This window comes from Ammospiza nelsoni, chromosome 23, assembly GCF_027579445.1.
Source record: "Ammospiza nelsoni isolate bAmmNel1 chromosome 23, bAmmNel1.pri, whole genome shotgun sequence".
Lineage (NCBI taxonomy): Eukaryota > Metazoa > Chordata > Aves > Passeriformes > Passerellidae > Ammospiza > Ammospiza nelsoni.
The window spans coordinates 1,311,137-1,327,083 of NC_080655.1; the positions used below are offsets into that span (position 1 = coordinate 1,311,137).

General features: G+C 51.6%; 2 protein-coding genes across 2 annotated transcripts in view; both read right to left on the reverse strand.

The window, feature by feature from the left end:
* Positions 1–7,233, reverse strand: part of CR1 (complement C3b/C4b receptor 1 (Knops blood group)) — a 39,680-nt gene extending 32,447 nt beyond the window's left edge. The window contains exons 1-14 of the mRNA XM_059487725.1: positions 7,089–7,233; positions 6,172–6,363; positions 5,479–5,670; positions 5,181–5,289; positions 4,928–5,013; positions 4,443–4,682; positions 3,896–3,955; positions 3,770–3,796; positions 3,600–3,663; positions 3,340–3,447; positions 2,945–3,136; positions 2,648–2,737; positions 2,313–2,408; positions 1,280–1,491 (exon numbers count right to left, since the gene is read on the reverse strand). Of these exons, the coding sequence (XP_059343708.1) occupies positions 1,280–1,491; positions 2,313–2,408; positions 2,648–2,737; positions 2,945–3,136; positions 3,340–3,447; positions 3,600–3,663; positions 3,770–3,796; positions 3,896–3,955; positions 4,443–4,682; positions 4,928–5,013; positions 5,181–5,289; positions 5,479–5,670; positions 6,172–6,363; positions 7,089–7,167 (1,747 nt within the window). The 5' untranslated portion in view covers positions 7,168–7,233. The remainder of the gene's footprint in view (positions 1–1,279; positions 1,492–2,312; positions 2,409–2,647; positions 2,738–2,944; positions 3,137–3,339; positions 3,448–3,599; positions 3,664–3,769; positions 3,797–3,895; positions 3,956–4,442; positions 4,683–4,927; positions 5,014–5,180; positions 5,290–5,478; positions 5,671–6,171; positions 6,364–7,088) is intronic.
* Positions 7,234–9,424: 2,191 nt separating this feature from the next.
* CD55 (CD55 molecule (Cromer blood group)) lies at positions 9,425–15,717 on the reverse strand. Its single transcript, XM_059487726.1, has 10 exons — positions 15,606–15,717; positions 15,193–15,375; positions 14,536–14,727; positions 13,836–13,935; positions 12,505–12,587; positions 11,811–12,005; positions 10,863–10,922; positions 10,710–10,752; positions 9,937–10,055; positions 9,425–9,543 (listed from the first exon to the last, which is right to left on the reverse strand). Exons 1-10 carry the CDS (start codon positions 15,715–15,717, stop codon positions 9,425–9,427), a joined length of 1,206 nt encoding a protein of 401 aa, XP_059343709.1.
* Positions 15,718–15,947: the final 230 nt, after the last annotated feature.

The following is a 15,947-nucleotide window of genomic DNA, read 5'->3' on the forward strand; positions in this document are numbered from 1 at the left end:
ACCTCAACATTTTGCTTTACCAGCAGCTCAAATTCTGAATGCCTTCCAAACAGGAAACCTTCCAACCTTAACTCCATTTTATGACAGCTTATCCAGCGATCTTCAGCCAGGCTGAGTTACGGCCAGGAAAGGACACCAATGCCTCAGCATGGCCTTGCCATCAGCCAGAGAAACCCGGGGCATTTTGCTCAAATGGTCCCTCCCTCACCTCTCTCCACACTCACACACATCCTCAGCACAGCCACGAGTGGCTCAGGGCAGGCAGGATGAAAACAAAGTGCCCAAAAGCTGTGGGGTTGGTGTCCTGCTCCCAGGGCAAAAGTCTTGGCATCTCTGTGGTTTCACACAGGGGTAGGTGCCCTTGAGTTCTGAGCAGCGTTCCAGAAGTTCTCAGCAGCATTCCAGAAGTTCTCAGCAGCATTCCATTATGAATATTGAATTTATAAGTTCACCCTCCAGGTGCCTTCCAAAGCACTCCAGTCCCCCACAGCAGTGCCAGGGGTTCCTGGCAGTCGCTGCTTCAAGGCCACTTTGTCAGGAGGGAAAGCAGAGCCCTGCCCCATCTCCCCCATCACAATTCCAGGAAAGCTCAGGCACCGGACACCAGCGCAACAGCAGCGATTAATTGAGCAGAAGCAATTAATGGACTTGATTACATCTGGCAAATTATGAGACTGCAAAATCATTTGAGCCACTCTGTGGGAAGGGTTGATTAGTAAATATGAAATAAACCCCATAGCCAGGATACCAGCATTCCTTATTTTATATTTGTTTTATTTACAAAACAGTTTTACTATAAATACTCTAAATTTTGCATTTTTATCTGCACACTAGGAAAGGAACCTCAGTTTTAAAAAAGTAGTTTAAGAAATACAAATAAATCTTGTAAGATTGTGCAAAGAGGAAATTGTTTTCCTAGCGCAAAGAAACGTTTACTGACTTTTTTAAGTCTCACTTTAAGAGCTGCAAAAACACTTTGTTCATACAAAAATAAACAAGAAAGTGGGCGTTAAACCAACACGGAGGTGGGTTTGAAGTATGTTTGGTTTTTCTGCTTCTGTGCCAGCCCAGGTGAAGTCAGAGCGTTGATTTCAGGTCCCTTTGTTGCACTCAGAGCTGAATCCCTGCCAGGGATCGGTGCTGGACTCCCCTCCTCAGCTCCTGGATTTATCCTGCAGTGGTAAACAAGCCGGGATCAGGGGATGCCCCCGGCCTGGGGAGGGTTTGAGCGGCCTCCCCAGGGACCTGGGGTGTTTGGGGTGCCCCGAGCAGCTCCTACCATCAGGTGCCAGGCGCTGGGGCTGGCACAGGTGAGCGTGGCTGGGCACCGAGCACACGGGGCACAGGTGGCAGCCGGGGCTGTGCGGAGGCACCAGGTGGGCTGGGGTGCCCTCCCGGGCCAGGGGACACACGGGGCTGCTGGCTGTGTCCCCGTGGACCAGGGACAGGAGCTGTCTGTCCGTGCAGGGGGGGCAGACGGGGCCCTGGGGGCTGTGGGGAGAGAGGGCAGTGAGTCCCAGAGGGTTGTGACAGGAGCTGCCCCTCTCCAAACCGCTCCAGCACCCACAGAGCTTCTTTCCTTCACTGTTTCCCTTTTTAAACTCCAGCAGGCAGAGGTTCAAGAGTGCAGAACTGGACCAGCTCCCCCAGGATTGGGGCTCCCAGCCAGTGGAGCAGGCACTCACAGGAATAAATGGAAAAACCCCAAAGCAAAGGCAGCAGCAAGGAGTTCACACTTCCCAAAGCCAAAGCAAGCAGATGCACATGTCCAACCATGTTTATCTGGGTTTTCATGTGAATTTGGCTCTGTCAATGGTGACTGTGTTGAGGAAGCACCAGACTCACATGGGGGAGTGTCAGAATAAATAAATAAACTGAGCAAACAGCTTTACCTCATCACTTCTCTGGCCCAAAACCTTACCTTGCCTCAAGCAAAGGAACCACACCCAGAGTTGGGAAAAGCCCTGGGCAGTGGCTGAGCAGAGGCTCCCACTGCAGGGTCTCACCTGGGCTCTTTGCTGCTTAACCAAACCCAGAGCCCCAAAGAACACGAGGCTGAGCACAGTGAGGAGCCCAGGCTGCTCCAGAGACACCCAGGGAAACCCCACAAGCATCATCTGAGTGAACCTCACCCAGTTCCACCTGTCTCTGCTTGAGCAGGCACCACCCTTTACCCTGGCACAGGGCAAGGAGCAACCAACAGTCACACAGGGCCACCTGCTTTATTCTGAGTTTAGCAGTGAGCTCAGCTTGGAGGGCGCTGGGCACTCCCTGCAGGGCTGACAGGAGCTGCCTGGCCTGGCCACACTCACCCCTTGTGCTGCCACTCGCCCGGTGTCACAGCCCTGCTGTCCCCCTGGCCGGTGTGGGCACGCAGCCAGCTCTCACAGGTGGGACAGATGTGGTCACTGTGGAGAGGAACCATTGAGGGTGAGCACTGAGAGCATGGATGTGCCTTCCCGGCCGTGGTTCTGGGGTTTTGGAACAGCCTGGGGTAGTGGGAGGTGTGGGGATGGCGTGAGATGAGCTTTGAGGTCCCTTCCAACCCAAACCACTCTGGGATTCTCTGATAAGCACAGTTCTGAAATCCGCTGGTTTTTGTCCATGCCCACCGTGGCATCTGGGTGTTTTTAGGTGGAAGACTGACCTTTGGTGGTCCATGGGCTGCTCTGCCTCACTCCTCCACGGAGCAGCTCCTCCTGTGCCATCTGCCCTCAGCACATCCATGGCAGGAGAGCTGAACACACAGAGAGAACACACAGATCCTGAGTGTGTGGCTTCCCAAAAACACCTCCTGCCCAGCTGAGCTACTATTCCCTAAATATCAAACCCTTGCTCCTGCTAAAACAGGAAGGACACAAATTCCAGCTGCCAGACTCACTTTACCCACATAGAGATGCTTCCTCCCCCTTTCCCCTCGCTTTGCTCCCCTGTTGGATTTTACCTGGTGCCTGCTGGGCTCTGGCTGTCCCCATCACCAACGCTGGGCACCGAGTAGCTGCGGGGCTTTTGGGGCTGGGAGCTCAGCCAGTCCTGGCAGGCGGCACAGCCGTGGCGTGGGGGCTCTGAGAGAGGGGCCAGGGCACTGTGGAGCTGCTCCTCACAGCTGGGACACACGTGGCACTTCCCTGTGTGGCTGTGGAGGAGAGAGAGATGGGGGAAATCCACCCAGCAAAGCCCAAACCCTGCTGAAGCCCCCTTTGGACAGCAGGGTGTTCATCGTGGCATTTGGAAGTCAAAAATTGCTCAAAGATCTTCTGCACAGGTGAGCTCAGCAGCACTGAGACCCCTGGCTATAGTCAGGCACAAGGTTTTGGGCAGGTGAACAAGCAAACCTACCAAAAATAGGAATTCCAGGGCTTGGGAAGCTTCTTCTCATCCATAACCTCCAAGTGCATCGCTGCATCCCTTCCCTTCACCTGCTTTTGTGAATTCACATTATAAGAGCTGGAGAGACAGAAAGGGAGAAAATTGTAGAATAAAAGCTTCACAACATGGAAATATTGTGCTAACCATGCCAATATACTGAAGGTACAGGGTTTGAAAGGAAAAATCCACTTATCCCCAGGGAAAGTTCTGATTTTGGAGGGGCAGCTTACTGCTTTTCACTCTCTTTCCGTCTCACGATGATCCCAGCTAGAATTCCAAGGGCTACTGGGGGAACTAACAAAGAAGGGAAAGGGAGAGTGAAATCAACCATTGACTCCAGGTATTTAACAGCAGACAGCTTTGGGGTAGGAAAATACATTTTCAATTTTAAGCTACTTACCAATGCAGCTCGGAATGAGGATGCTTGCTGGGGAGGAAAATAATGAAAGGAATGTTAAAAACGTGAAGGCCAAAATGCGGTGCAATTACAGCAATTAACAGGACTTCTAAGAAATGGAGCTCTTACCCAGCCAGTAAGGATTCTCTTCTGAGGGTTTGGTTTGGTTTGTCTCTGCTGTGGTTTTAACTAGGGAGAGACAAAGGAAAAGCATTCAAAATGTGATTTTATATGGTGCTCAATATATAAAATAGTTCAGAGAGGAGTAAACAACACATGGGCAGGTGACTTGTGCATCTCAGGCTGTGGCAGGGACCTCTTGTGCCACTCCAGGCCTTGAAGACAGAGAGGATTCTGCTGTTCCACTTGGCTTTATTGCCTGGGTGTTGTTGGACACAAGACATAAATAAATCCTTTCTAAGCTCCCTCCACCAGCTTAGCAGCCACTGATAATTTCCCACATTGTTCATTACATTTCTGTCTGCTCCTCTCGAAGGAAAAACATAAACCCAAGTCTGGTTCTGCTCCTGGTGCTCCTCAGCAGAGCCTGGCACCGTGCAGAGCCCTGGAAGCAAACCCTGCAGAGTGCCTGCGCTGCCGGATGGGATGGGCAGCAGCGAGCGGCAGCAGGAGCGAGCTGCGGGCAAGGGGAGGCTGCGGGCAGGGATGGGCTCACCCCGGCAGGCGGGCGGGGCCCCGCTCCAGGTGCCGCTGTCGCCGCTGTCGCCGCTGTTGCCGCTGTCGCCGCTGTCGCCGCTGTCGCCGCTGTCGCCGGTGCAGCGCAGCGTGTCCTGCCCCACCAGCTCCAGCCCCGGTTCACACGTGTAGGTTGTGACGGAGCCCAGCACGAACTCCCCCGAGCTGTTCCCACTGTGCTGCCCGTGGGGGATGGCTGGAGGAGGCGGACAGGAAATCACTGCGGGAGAAAGAGGAGAGAACTCAGGAGGGGACCCTGGGATGCTCTTCCCTTCTCTTCTTCTTCTGCTTTTGCCAGGCTTTCACAGGAACCAGTGATGCTCCGGGGGATCCCTGCTTGTGACAGCAGCTGTCCCCTTGCAGAGGTGCTGGCCTGACCTCACTCAGTGAAATAAACCAAAAATTCAGAATTTCTAGATTGGAATATTGGGTTTTTCCAGTCAAGCACTGGACAACTTCACTCACCCTGACAAGCTGGAAGAGGACTCCAGACAGCTTTGTCGCCCTCTAGGAGACACCTGATGGAAGGTGATGCTCCCTTTAGTCTGTACCTGCGGGGGCAAAAGGCGCATCCCAAAATCAGCTGGTTGTCACCAACCAAGAATGTGTCACCACAGAGGTGCTGAGGACTGCATGGGCAGAGCCCCCTGTCCCAGTTCACACCCCAGTGACTCTGGCCGGGCAGCTGGGGTGCAGAGGGAAGTGACTTCACACTCACCCACGGTCACAAACCACTCTGGCTGTTCCACCCAGCAGATGATCTTTAAGGATATCTTTTAGGATGACTTGGCCATGTTCTGGATTGGCTGGAATACCACAAGATTTCTCTGAAAAAGAGTAAGATTGTCCTTAGGGCACCATGAGGCTGGGAAAAGCCCCACAAACTTAATTTTCATAGCAGAATGGCAATTAATGATATTTTATGTTAAATGTCATTAGAGAAGAGCAATTTTAAATACAGGCGTGGCACTTGGAACACAGCATAGGGCAAAATGAAATGAGATGGGGACACTCACTCTGACACAGTTCAGGAACTTCTGTCCACGTTAAGTTGTCCAAACAGGTGCTGGTGGGGGGCTGGGCTGTGGTGTTTTCATAAGCTAGGCGACAGATGTACCTCACCGTGGTGTTAACAGCGTAAAAATTCTGCATTTTGTCTTCTGGTGATAGCGCAGCAAATTGCACAGATCTGGGTGTGGGACAGCTGCCTGGCCACCACAGAGACACCCAAATGTCCGGTTACAGAGCAAAAATAACACTTTGCTTTCAACTGTAAACATAAATCCGAGTGATAACACACGAGGCTCACTAAGAGCATGGGCACCCCAAACAGTGCCCTCCTCCCTGCCCACTTCCACCAGGGAATCGTCCGAGGTGGAGCAGTGCAGCCAGTTCTCACTGGAGAAGTTTCCAAATCCCCAAAGCCAAACTTCCCCGCCTGGTTAACCCTTTGGTCACTTGGTGCTCTGCATTCCCTCCCCTTTTCCATGCGCTTCCCAAGCTGTTCCTCTATTTTCATTAACACACAAGTGCCACACATGTGGCTCCAACGGCCTCGGTGGAGGGTAAGAAAAAGGGGCAGCAAGAGAAGTGGCCAGACCACTTCATCCTGTGTGATGAGGAAACCCCTGAGGCAGCGATTGCCAAAGCTGTGGGTGTTCCCGCAAGCAACTCACACCCTCCTGTGTCAGAGAAAGGGAAACACTCACGGCCACAGAAGTCTGGCAGGCTGGACCAGCGGGAGTTCGACAGGCACTGGATGGTGTCGGAGAGAGAGGGGAGCTTGGTGTAACCCGGGACACAGCGAAAAGTCACTGTGGAGCCCACACTGAAGCTCTGCTGGTGTTTGCTGTCTCCTCGGGGCTCAGCGTGGCTGATACTCGGCAGCGGCCCACAGTCCCCTGTGGGAAAATAAACAGGGATTTAGCGGGGCTCCTTCTGCATATATATATTACACACACTCCCATGAATAATGCACACTGCCATGGATAACCCAATTTCCCATGCATAACCCAAACTCCCATGGATAACCCACACTCCTATGGATAACCTACACTCTCACAGATAACCCACATTCCCATGGATAACCCATAGTCCCATGGATAACCCACAGCCCCACGGATAACCCACACTCCTGTGGATAACCCACACTCCCACAGATAACCCACATTCCCATGGATAACCCACACTCCCACAGATAACCTACATTCCCATGGATAACCCACACTGCCACAGATAACCCACACTCCCATGGATAACCCACACTCCTATGGATAGCACACACTGCCATGGATAACCCACATTCCCATGGATAGCACACACTGCCATGGATAATCCACATTCCCATGGATAGCACACACTGCCATGGATAATCCACATTCCCATGGATAGCACACACTGCCATGGATAATCCGCAGCCCCATGGATAACCCACACTCGCGTGGATAACCCACACTGCCATGGGTAACGCACACTGCCATGGATAACCCACACTCCCGTGGATAACCCACACTCCCACAGATCCTACACTTGCACACCCGTGGGCGCAGAGAACGCTCCCGGACGCACGGAGCCCCCAGCCCGGCGTGCCTGGCTCCCCGCACCCCGCTCCCCTCCAGGGGCTCACCCCACGCCGCGGGCAGCTCCAGCAGCACCAGCAGCAGCACCAGCAGCAGCAGGAGCGAGCAGCGGCGGCCGGAGCCCATCGCGGGTCCCCCGGCACTGCCCGGGCAGCGGAGCCACTCCCGCGGGGCTGCTCCGAGCTCCGCGGAGCCCCCGCCCGCCCCTCCCGGCCAGCCCAGCTCCGCTGAGCTCAGCTCAGCTCCGGGAAGGCTCTGACGAAAGCCGGGAGAGCGGTGGGGAGCGGGGCTGGGTGTGGAACGCGCGGGGTGAGCGGTGCCAGGCGCGCCTGGCATCCCAAGGAGCGGCTCCCCGGGAATCCGCTGCCTCAGCCTCTCCTTCCCAGCCTTATTCTACACTTCCAGGAAAAAAAAACCCTCCCTCCAAAGCTGCCAAAGTCGCAAAGGAAAAGAAAATACCCAAACCTAAAAGGGCAGGAAGGAGAACGCGTCCTCCCAGTCCAAGGAGAGGGCAGCCAGCAGCTGCCGACCTGCACCTTCCTGTTTCCCTTGGTTATCCAGGAAACCGCGATGTTTCCACTGCTCAAACTTACCAACTTACCCCTTTTATTTATTTCTTTTTAATTTCCACTTTATTTTCCTTTCCTATACAATTTAAGTTCCAATCAGATGTAACAATGAGACACAGAGGTGGTTTCCGAATGAAGGAATCCAGCGCCTTGGATAACGTATCCCTATAAAACACTCCCTCGTAAACACGGTGACAAATTCCATGGAGAGACCTTGGCTGCGTTTTCACAGCTCACTGGCCTGAACGGGTATGGTGGCTGCATAAGGCTAAAGGAATCTGTCAGCAGGAAGACAAAAACACCTTTAAATTCTGGGGAATTCTGTATTGGCTTAGGGCAGTGACTTTGGCACGGGGCAGGAAGATGCTGAAAAGTATTTGGCAAAGGCTCTGCGTGATGCTGAGCCCCCGCAGGGAGTGGCTGCACTCAGAACCGAGTGAAAAAGCCTTTGCTCACAGGCTGAACCCCTGAAAAACCCAGAAAACCCCAGAAAACGAGCAGGAGATATCTGTGCCCCTTGCCCTGTGCACCCGCATTCGCTGCCCCGCAGCGGCTCCTCCCGGGCGGTGGCTGAGCCCCCCGATAGCAGCTGTGTCCCTGCCCGGCCACCGAGGGCCAGCAGCTTTATCTGGCCCTGCCACCCGTCCCTGCAGCGCAGGGATCAGCCCCGACAGCTGCCGGTGGCAGGCACGGGGAGCAGCCCGAGGCTGGCCGGCAAAACCCAGCAGCAAAAACAGCGCTGGAGCTGCTGCCCTGGGAATGCCACAGAAACTCAGCTCCCAAAACCTCCTGAGCTGAGCCTGGGTCTGCCTGGGCTGAGCCTGAATCTCCCTGAGCTGAGCCTGGGTCTGCCTAGGCTGAGTCTCAGCTCAGGGGCTACAGGGCTCAGTCCCAGAGTGGCTGAACAGGGTCAGGGGAGGTGTAACTCCAGCTGCCTTTTCCAAACTGCTTCCCAGAAACACATCCCTGCTTTCCTCCTTTACTACTTTTTAAAAAATATGTAACCAAATTTAGCTTGCCATGGATGGCATTTATAGAATAAATGTTCAGAGTGATAAAGAACTGACAGAACATTGAATCTGATCATTGCCAGGATATACCTTAAAGCTGATTCCTTCTTGAAAAAGAGAATAAAATACGATGAGAAAACAGCAGGGAGTTGAATTCACAGAGTACCCTTTATAAACAATTGCTATTTATTACTAAATAGAAATAAAAACCCAGAAAGGCTTTGCGGGTTTTAGGTCTTTACAGGACAAAATTGGGGTAGGCAGCCTAAAGAACACACATGAGTTTTCCAGTCCCTCTGTTGCAGGGTGGCAGCCCTGGGGAGGTTATTTAGGAGTTGTATTTCTGTGTCTGTGCCTCATTGATGTGGTCACAGTGGGACTGAGCTGGGTCCCTCCCTCTGGAAAGCAGAAGTGGCTCCTTTGCCTTTTGAGATCAGAGATACCCGGCCCACAGGTGGCTTTATCTTCCTGTGGTAGAAATGAAAACTGCAAGGAACTTTGGGCCGATACATGAACAAGCTTTTGCTAAAGAAAGGGCTTAAACCACTCAAGATATAAACAGTGTAATATCCCAAGTACCGTGGTTTCCTAAAATAAATATAACAGCTAAAACTCAGCAGGACAGGGAAGCCCTTGCTTTGCTTTTCCCTGCTGGCAGCTGGATCCACAGCTGGATCAGCTGCAGCCAGGAATTCCTGGGGAGTTCGGGGAGCAGCTCCCTCCCCAGGGAGGCCGGGGCTGTGTTTGGGGTTTGTTGTGGTGTTGCCAGTGAGCAGAAAAACCTGCGGGCCTGGAAACACCGAGTCAGGCTGGGCGGGACAGAGCCGGGCTCGGGGAACTCTGCAGGAACTCCGGGGTTTTCTCAGAAACCCTGGTGGGGCCAGCAGGAATCGCAGCTGGATCGGGGTGCTGGGAGGCAATCCCTGAAAGGAAAACTCAGATGGGAGGAACAAATATGGAAATCAGCCAATAAATGCTTTTCGGAATAATTTTCCATCGATTTCTTGGAATGCTAAAACATCATCATTAAAAAATTACTAGGTGGGGCCACGCTGATTTAGGTCATCCTTTACCTTAAAGCAAGGAGAAGGAGTCCTAATAAGTGTGACCATTGCATGGGGCACTTTTGGAACAGGTCAGGAACGGTAAAAGATTTTCTGGTCTTGACCCAAAAGACAAAACTCAGGGATGGGCAAGCTCAGCTTGATCCTGACACCAGAGGAACAATTTTCACCATCCCTCGGTTGGGTACTGAGATCCTCCAGCTGGTGTTGAGTCTTCTCCTCTCACAGTGACACAATGACAGCTCCCAGCACTTCCCACGAAGCCAAAATTCTCCCTTTTCATGGATGAAATTATCCTCTGCAGCGGGTGGGGAATCTGGAGGACCAGGACTTCCACCACATCCAGCTTCTCCTGGCTGTGCATGAGCTCCCTGTGGGGAACAAGGTTGGCATCAGCACCAGAGCCCTGGCACTCTCAGGGATACCTGGTACAAAGTCCTCTCTTGCTTTTCAAAATGCCCAAAAAACGAGTTTAAAAAAATAATAATCTGTAATAACATAAGGGCAAGGAAATAATAAATTAGTTAAAATGTATTGCAGACAAAGCAAAGCTTTTTATGAGAATAGGAGGTCGGTGCAGTCAAAGCTGAGCTGTGAACCAGCAAAAAATGTAAATTACACAGAGAAAACTTACAGAAGAGAAGAACATGACAAAAAACCCACTCACTTCCACAAAATAATGGAAATTTGGGCCGTTTTAACTTCTGCGAGCAGCCAGGTGGGGGAAAGAACCCCATGTACTTCGGAGGACACATGGATCCTTTGCTGGGCCCAGAATAGGATTTTGGGGATTTGTACAAAGGCAGAACAAATGTGAACCCTGAGGCAGCCCAGTTCCTGCTCACTGAAGAGAAATACGGGAGAAGAAATGAAAATCTGGGTTTTGGGGATGGGAGTAAGCAGGAGGTGGCACGGATGCCGTTGTCCCTCAGGACTGACCTGGTTTCCTGAAGAAAGAGGAGGACTGGGAGGGTTGGATGCTGTTTTGCAGGGCCTTTCTATAGAGGCTGAGCTTCCTCTCCCACAGGAGACCCTTCTGGGAGTGCTGGGCTCCATTGCCCTGGGCACCTGAGAAAATGGAATTCACGGGGTCAAATTCACCAGGTGGCCTTTCCTAGAAATGTGATAAAGGAGAAAAATGAATGCACTTGATTCAATGTCAAATGATTTCAACTCACTTTTGGGAGGAGCTCTGCTCTCCGTGTCTTTTGCTCCAAGTCTGACAGCTGAGCTTTTCTCTGGGGGACAGAGAGGGAGCATTGCTCAGAGCACTCCTCCTTCCTTCAGAGACCACCCAGTCCTTGCTCCAGCAGCGCCTTTTTCCCCTTTAAAATTTCCTTAGCACTTGCATTTCACCCCTCCTGCACTTCATACCCTCAATATTTTAATATTAATTAATATTAAATTTTTAATTTTTATATAAAATTTAATATTAATATATTAATATTAATACCCTCAATAGGTTCATCCTAAATACCAAACTAATACTAAATACTAAGTAATAAATACTAAATAATAAATACTAAATAATAAATACTAATAAATAAATACAAAATACTAAATAATATGAAATACTAAATACTAAATATTAAATAATAAATTTCACCTGAATACCAAACTAATACTAAATACTAAGTAATAAATATCAAATACTAAATAATAAAAAAGGAATACTAAGAAATAAATACAAAATACGAAATACTAAATACTGAATAATACTAAATAATATTAAATATTAAATATTAAATATTAAATTTCACCTGAATATCAAACTAATACTAAATAATAAATACTAAGAAAAAAGTATGAAATACAAAATACAAAATACTGAATAATACTAATAATATGAAATACTAAATACTAAATATTAAATAATAAGCTTCACATGAATACCAAACTAATACTAAATGCTAAGTAATAAATACCAAATAATAAATAATAAATACTAAGAAATAAATACTAAATACTAAATACTGAATAATACTAAATAATATGAAATACTAAATATTAAATAACAAATAGTAAATAATCGGTAATAATAAATATCAAATAATAAAAATAAATAGTAAATAATTAAGAAATAAGAAATAATAAATAATTTCAGCCACTGAATGGGATGAAAGCACCTTTGCACTCGGGTGTGGCTCCACTCCAGAGCCCGCTGGTTTTGTCCCTGCTCCCACACTGGATGCTCCCATTCCCCACCAGCTGGAAGCTGGGCTCACAGCTGTAGGTCACCGTGGAGTTATAAGCAAAAATTTCAATGCCTTCCCCATCGTGTCTCCCGTGGCTGATTGGAGGAGGTGGAGGGCAGGTAATTACTGCAGGAGAGAAGGACAATGTGTTTGATAAAGCTTCGGTTTTAATATAAAATACAAAAAGTTTGAGTCTGCCCGAGGTTCTTGAGGATAAACTTTGGACAGTGCAGGTGGGTAACAGCACTGGAGGGGTAACGCACTGCTGCCTGTCCCAGTTCTTCTCTCTGGTTTGTTCCCCAAGTGTTTTTCTTCTCACGCTTTCCTCCCTCTCTTCTCCCTCTCTTTATTTGCCATGACAAATAAACAGCAGGTTTGCCACGCTCAGGATTCCTGGAAATCTCACCCCATCACCTTCAGTCATGACAAAAATGCTGATTTTGTGGGAACAAAGCTGCTGAAATAGCAGCAGAATGGGCATTTTTCAGCTGTGCTTTTGGGGACAGATCAGCCACAGAGTATCCACAAAAACAATCCAAAGAGAGCTTTGGTCTGTACATGGGGATGCAGGATCTGCTGGAGTGAAGTTAAAAGCTTTAATCTCACAATTTAAGATGAATCTCACATTCACAAGTCGGAAGTTTGCTCCATTCAACATCATTTCCTTTCAGCTGGCACCAGATGAAATTATTCCCGACTAATTTGTACCTAAAACACACGAGAGAAAATCAGAGTAACTGTCCAAAAACTGGTAATATTTCCCACCCACCCCCAGTGCAAGCATGATCAGGAGTGTGGGAGAGGCAGTTAAAACAAGCAGAGCTGCTGACACTGCTGGTGAGCAGAACTCCTGTCAGGATCTGTGTGCATCTATTTTTGGTGCCTCTCTGCTCTGACTCTGCATTTTCCGTGGCAGGGAAGGGGGGAATTGGAGCTGAGGCTGGCAGAATGCTCTGGGGATGCCAGACAGGGCTGGGCTGAGCTGAGGGATGGATTCCCACAGGGATTTGCTGAATCAGGAGCTCCATCCCTGCCTGCTCCTGGCTCACAGCACTGCTGGGATTGACCCTGTCCCCATCCAGGGCTGAGGTGACAAGGGAGGAGCCCCCGGGACAGTGCAAGGTGTCCCTGCCATGGCAGGGGTGGCACTGGATGAGTTCTAAGGTCTGTTCCAACCCAATCCAGATTCAGATAGATCCCCCTGACCTCCAGGAGCAGTGAGGGGCAGCAGGGCTCAATCCATATTTAATTAAAGTGGCTTCTGCCTGGTTTGCTGGAAGCTCAGGGACAGTGACACCTTCCCCATTCTGATTCTCCCTCCTGTGCAGAAACCCTCAGCATCTGGCCAGGGTGGATAATGATCATTTCTGACCTAACTTCCATGAGCAATGTGATCCCTCCACCCTGCAGTGGGTTTCCAAAGCTGAGCTCAGCCCCAGCAGGGTGGGACACGCTCTCATTTTCTCGACTGCATCCCCAGGGAGAGACAAAACCCCTCTGCTACATCTGGGGCTGGGCAGCACCAGCCAGATGATGCCAGCTGCTTCCTGCTGGAGGGAGGAACCCTGCCTGGAGTGTTTCAATTAGAGATTAAAATTCCAGGGCCTGTCCACTGCATTTGGGCCCTGATTGAAAGCAGGCAGCAGCCATGAGTCAGCTCCTGACTGTGGAAATTGTGTTTCACTGCACTTTTCCAGCTGAACTTTAATGGATTTTAGAAATCCCTTATTGTAACCCTTTTTGTTCAATATATCTCAACTATCTTAAGCTGAAATATTTTAAATAACTTGTATTGAAGTCCAGAGTTATCAGCTGTGAGTACAACCAGCTGCTCCTGTTGGGATGGACACTCAGAGCTGCTCTGGGTGGCACTTGGAGGAAAAGGTGGCCCTGAATCCTGGCCCTGGTGCCCTCCCTGCAGCTGTGTGCCCTCTGGAGCCGTGTCCCAGCACTCACCCATCCTCACAGGACACTTCCACCCGTGCTCCCAGCTGCAGGTCCCTGAGGGGCCCCATCTTCCCTCCAGGCAGAGCTCCTGGGGTGCCACAGGACCTCCCTGGGGACACGAAAAGGCTGAATGAGACACAAAACAGGGGCTCTGGGGAATTCCCAAAGGTTCCAGAGCATTTCACTCCATGGGCACCACAGCCAGACTGGCAGGCGCCAAAGGTGGGGATCCCAAAATGCTCCACGCCCACAGAGGGGTTTCCATCCCAGTGGACTGTGAAAAAATACCCCTGTCACATCACCAGCCTCAATATTCCATGGATGTCACCAAGAGAATGCTTTGCCTTCATGTTGAAGTTCAGTGCTGGAATAGCAAATTGGGGTTTGTCCCCTGCCTGTGCCATGTCCCAGAGAAAACATCTTTAGGACCACAAAGAGGTTGGAAAAGACCCCTGAGATCACTGAGTCCAACCAAACATTCCCTGGCATGAAAATCAAACCAGACCTGTTTATGCCAGCAGAAAAACCAAAAAGAACGTCAGTGATATTGCTGCTGTTCAATTTTAACAAGGAATGACAAGGAATATCCCCCAATTTCATGCTAATGGAGCTGTTGGGATGATAATGACCAGGCTGAGTCATTATCATCCCAACATTTTGGGGACAACCAGGGCTGCTTTTGGGGGTGTGGGGCAGCAGGAATACTCACTCCTGCACAGCTCAGCAGGCTGTGACCACGTCAGGTTCTCCAGGCAGGTGCTGGAGGGGGAAATCTCCGAGGAGTTCTCGTAGCCGGGCCGGCAGACGTAGCTGATGTTGGCGCCAACGGGGAAGAAATTCCTCCTCTCATCCTCCTTGGACAGGGCAGCAAACCTTAGCCTGGTTGGGGCAGCACAGCTCCCTGGCAGCCAAGGAGAGCCAGCCTGACAGAGCTGCCCACCAGCAGCTGCCCAAACACCCCCTGGGACCACGGGAATGCTTCTGGAGAGCTCCTGGGGCTGGTGCCAGGGGAATTCAGGCTCCTTACCTGGCTCCAACCCGCTGCAGGCACCAGAGCGGGGATGGAGGAGGGTCAGGAGCCCGGGGAGGGTCAGCAGGAATGGGGAGACCATGCATGGGCTGGGGGGCACCGGAGACCCCAGCCCCATCCCTGACTGAGCCCTCTGCCACCCCTGCGGCCACCGGGGGCTGAGAGGGACAGCAGGGCAGAGGGTTTGTGCCCTGGGCAGGGCAGAGGGTTTGTGCCCTAGGGACAGGGACAGTGCAGCATATCAGGTTTGCCCCTGGGGACAGGGATGGTGCCAAGCAGGAGGGACAGGGATATTCCCCCCCGGGCCGTGTTTCAGATATAAAGGAAGGTATTTACGGCCGCAGGGCTCGGCCAGCCTGGACCAGATGTCGCCGGGCAGGCACTCCACGGTGTCCGGCATGCCCGGGATCCTGCGGGCTCCCCCCGAGCAGCTGAAGGTCACCCTGGATCCCACCGGGAAGCTGCTGGAGCTGCTGGAGGGGCTGGAGTGGGTCATGGCAGGCGGGGGCCCGCAGTCACCTGCGGCAGGAGAGCAGCAGGACAACACCCCCTCAGGTGAGGAGCCCCTTCTGTGGCCCCTTCCCCGCCCCAGGAGGGTGTTTGGATGTCCAGGGTTCCCCAAGGGAAGGCAGCAGCCAGGGCTGGGTCCGTGACAGCCCCGGGCTCAGGGGAGCATCCCCAGCCCAGTCCCGGAGCTGCAGGTGGGACCCAGGCAGGTGTCCCCGGTCCCTCCCCGTCCCCGTACTCACCGTGAGCCACAGGAATGCCGAGGAGCCCCAGCAGGGCCAGGAGCAGCGCAGAGATCACCCCACAGCTCGGGGGGTCGGGGGGTGCCCCCCATCCTGCTGCTGCAGCCGTCATTGCAGCGAGTGCCGCGCTGCTCCTGCAGCCCCGCTGCCTGCAGGGCTGGGAGGGGATGCTCTGCAGGCTCCACCAAACCTCGGGAGCTGTGGAAGCCTCCCCAGGACACCCACGGAGCACGGAGAGCAGCCAGGCTGGGGGAAAGTGTCGCTCACAGGCTCGGGGAGAGCCTCTTGGTCCTCCTGCCCCGAGCTCCTTGTTTGTGTCACTTAATTCTTTTCTTCTGAGGC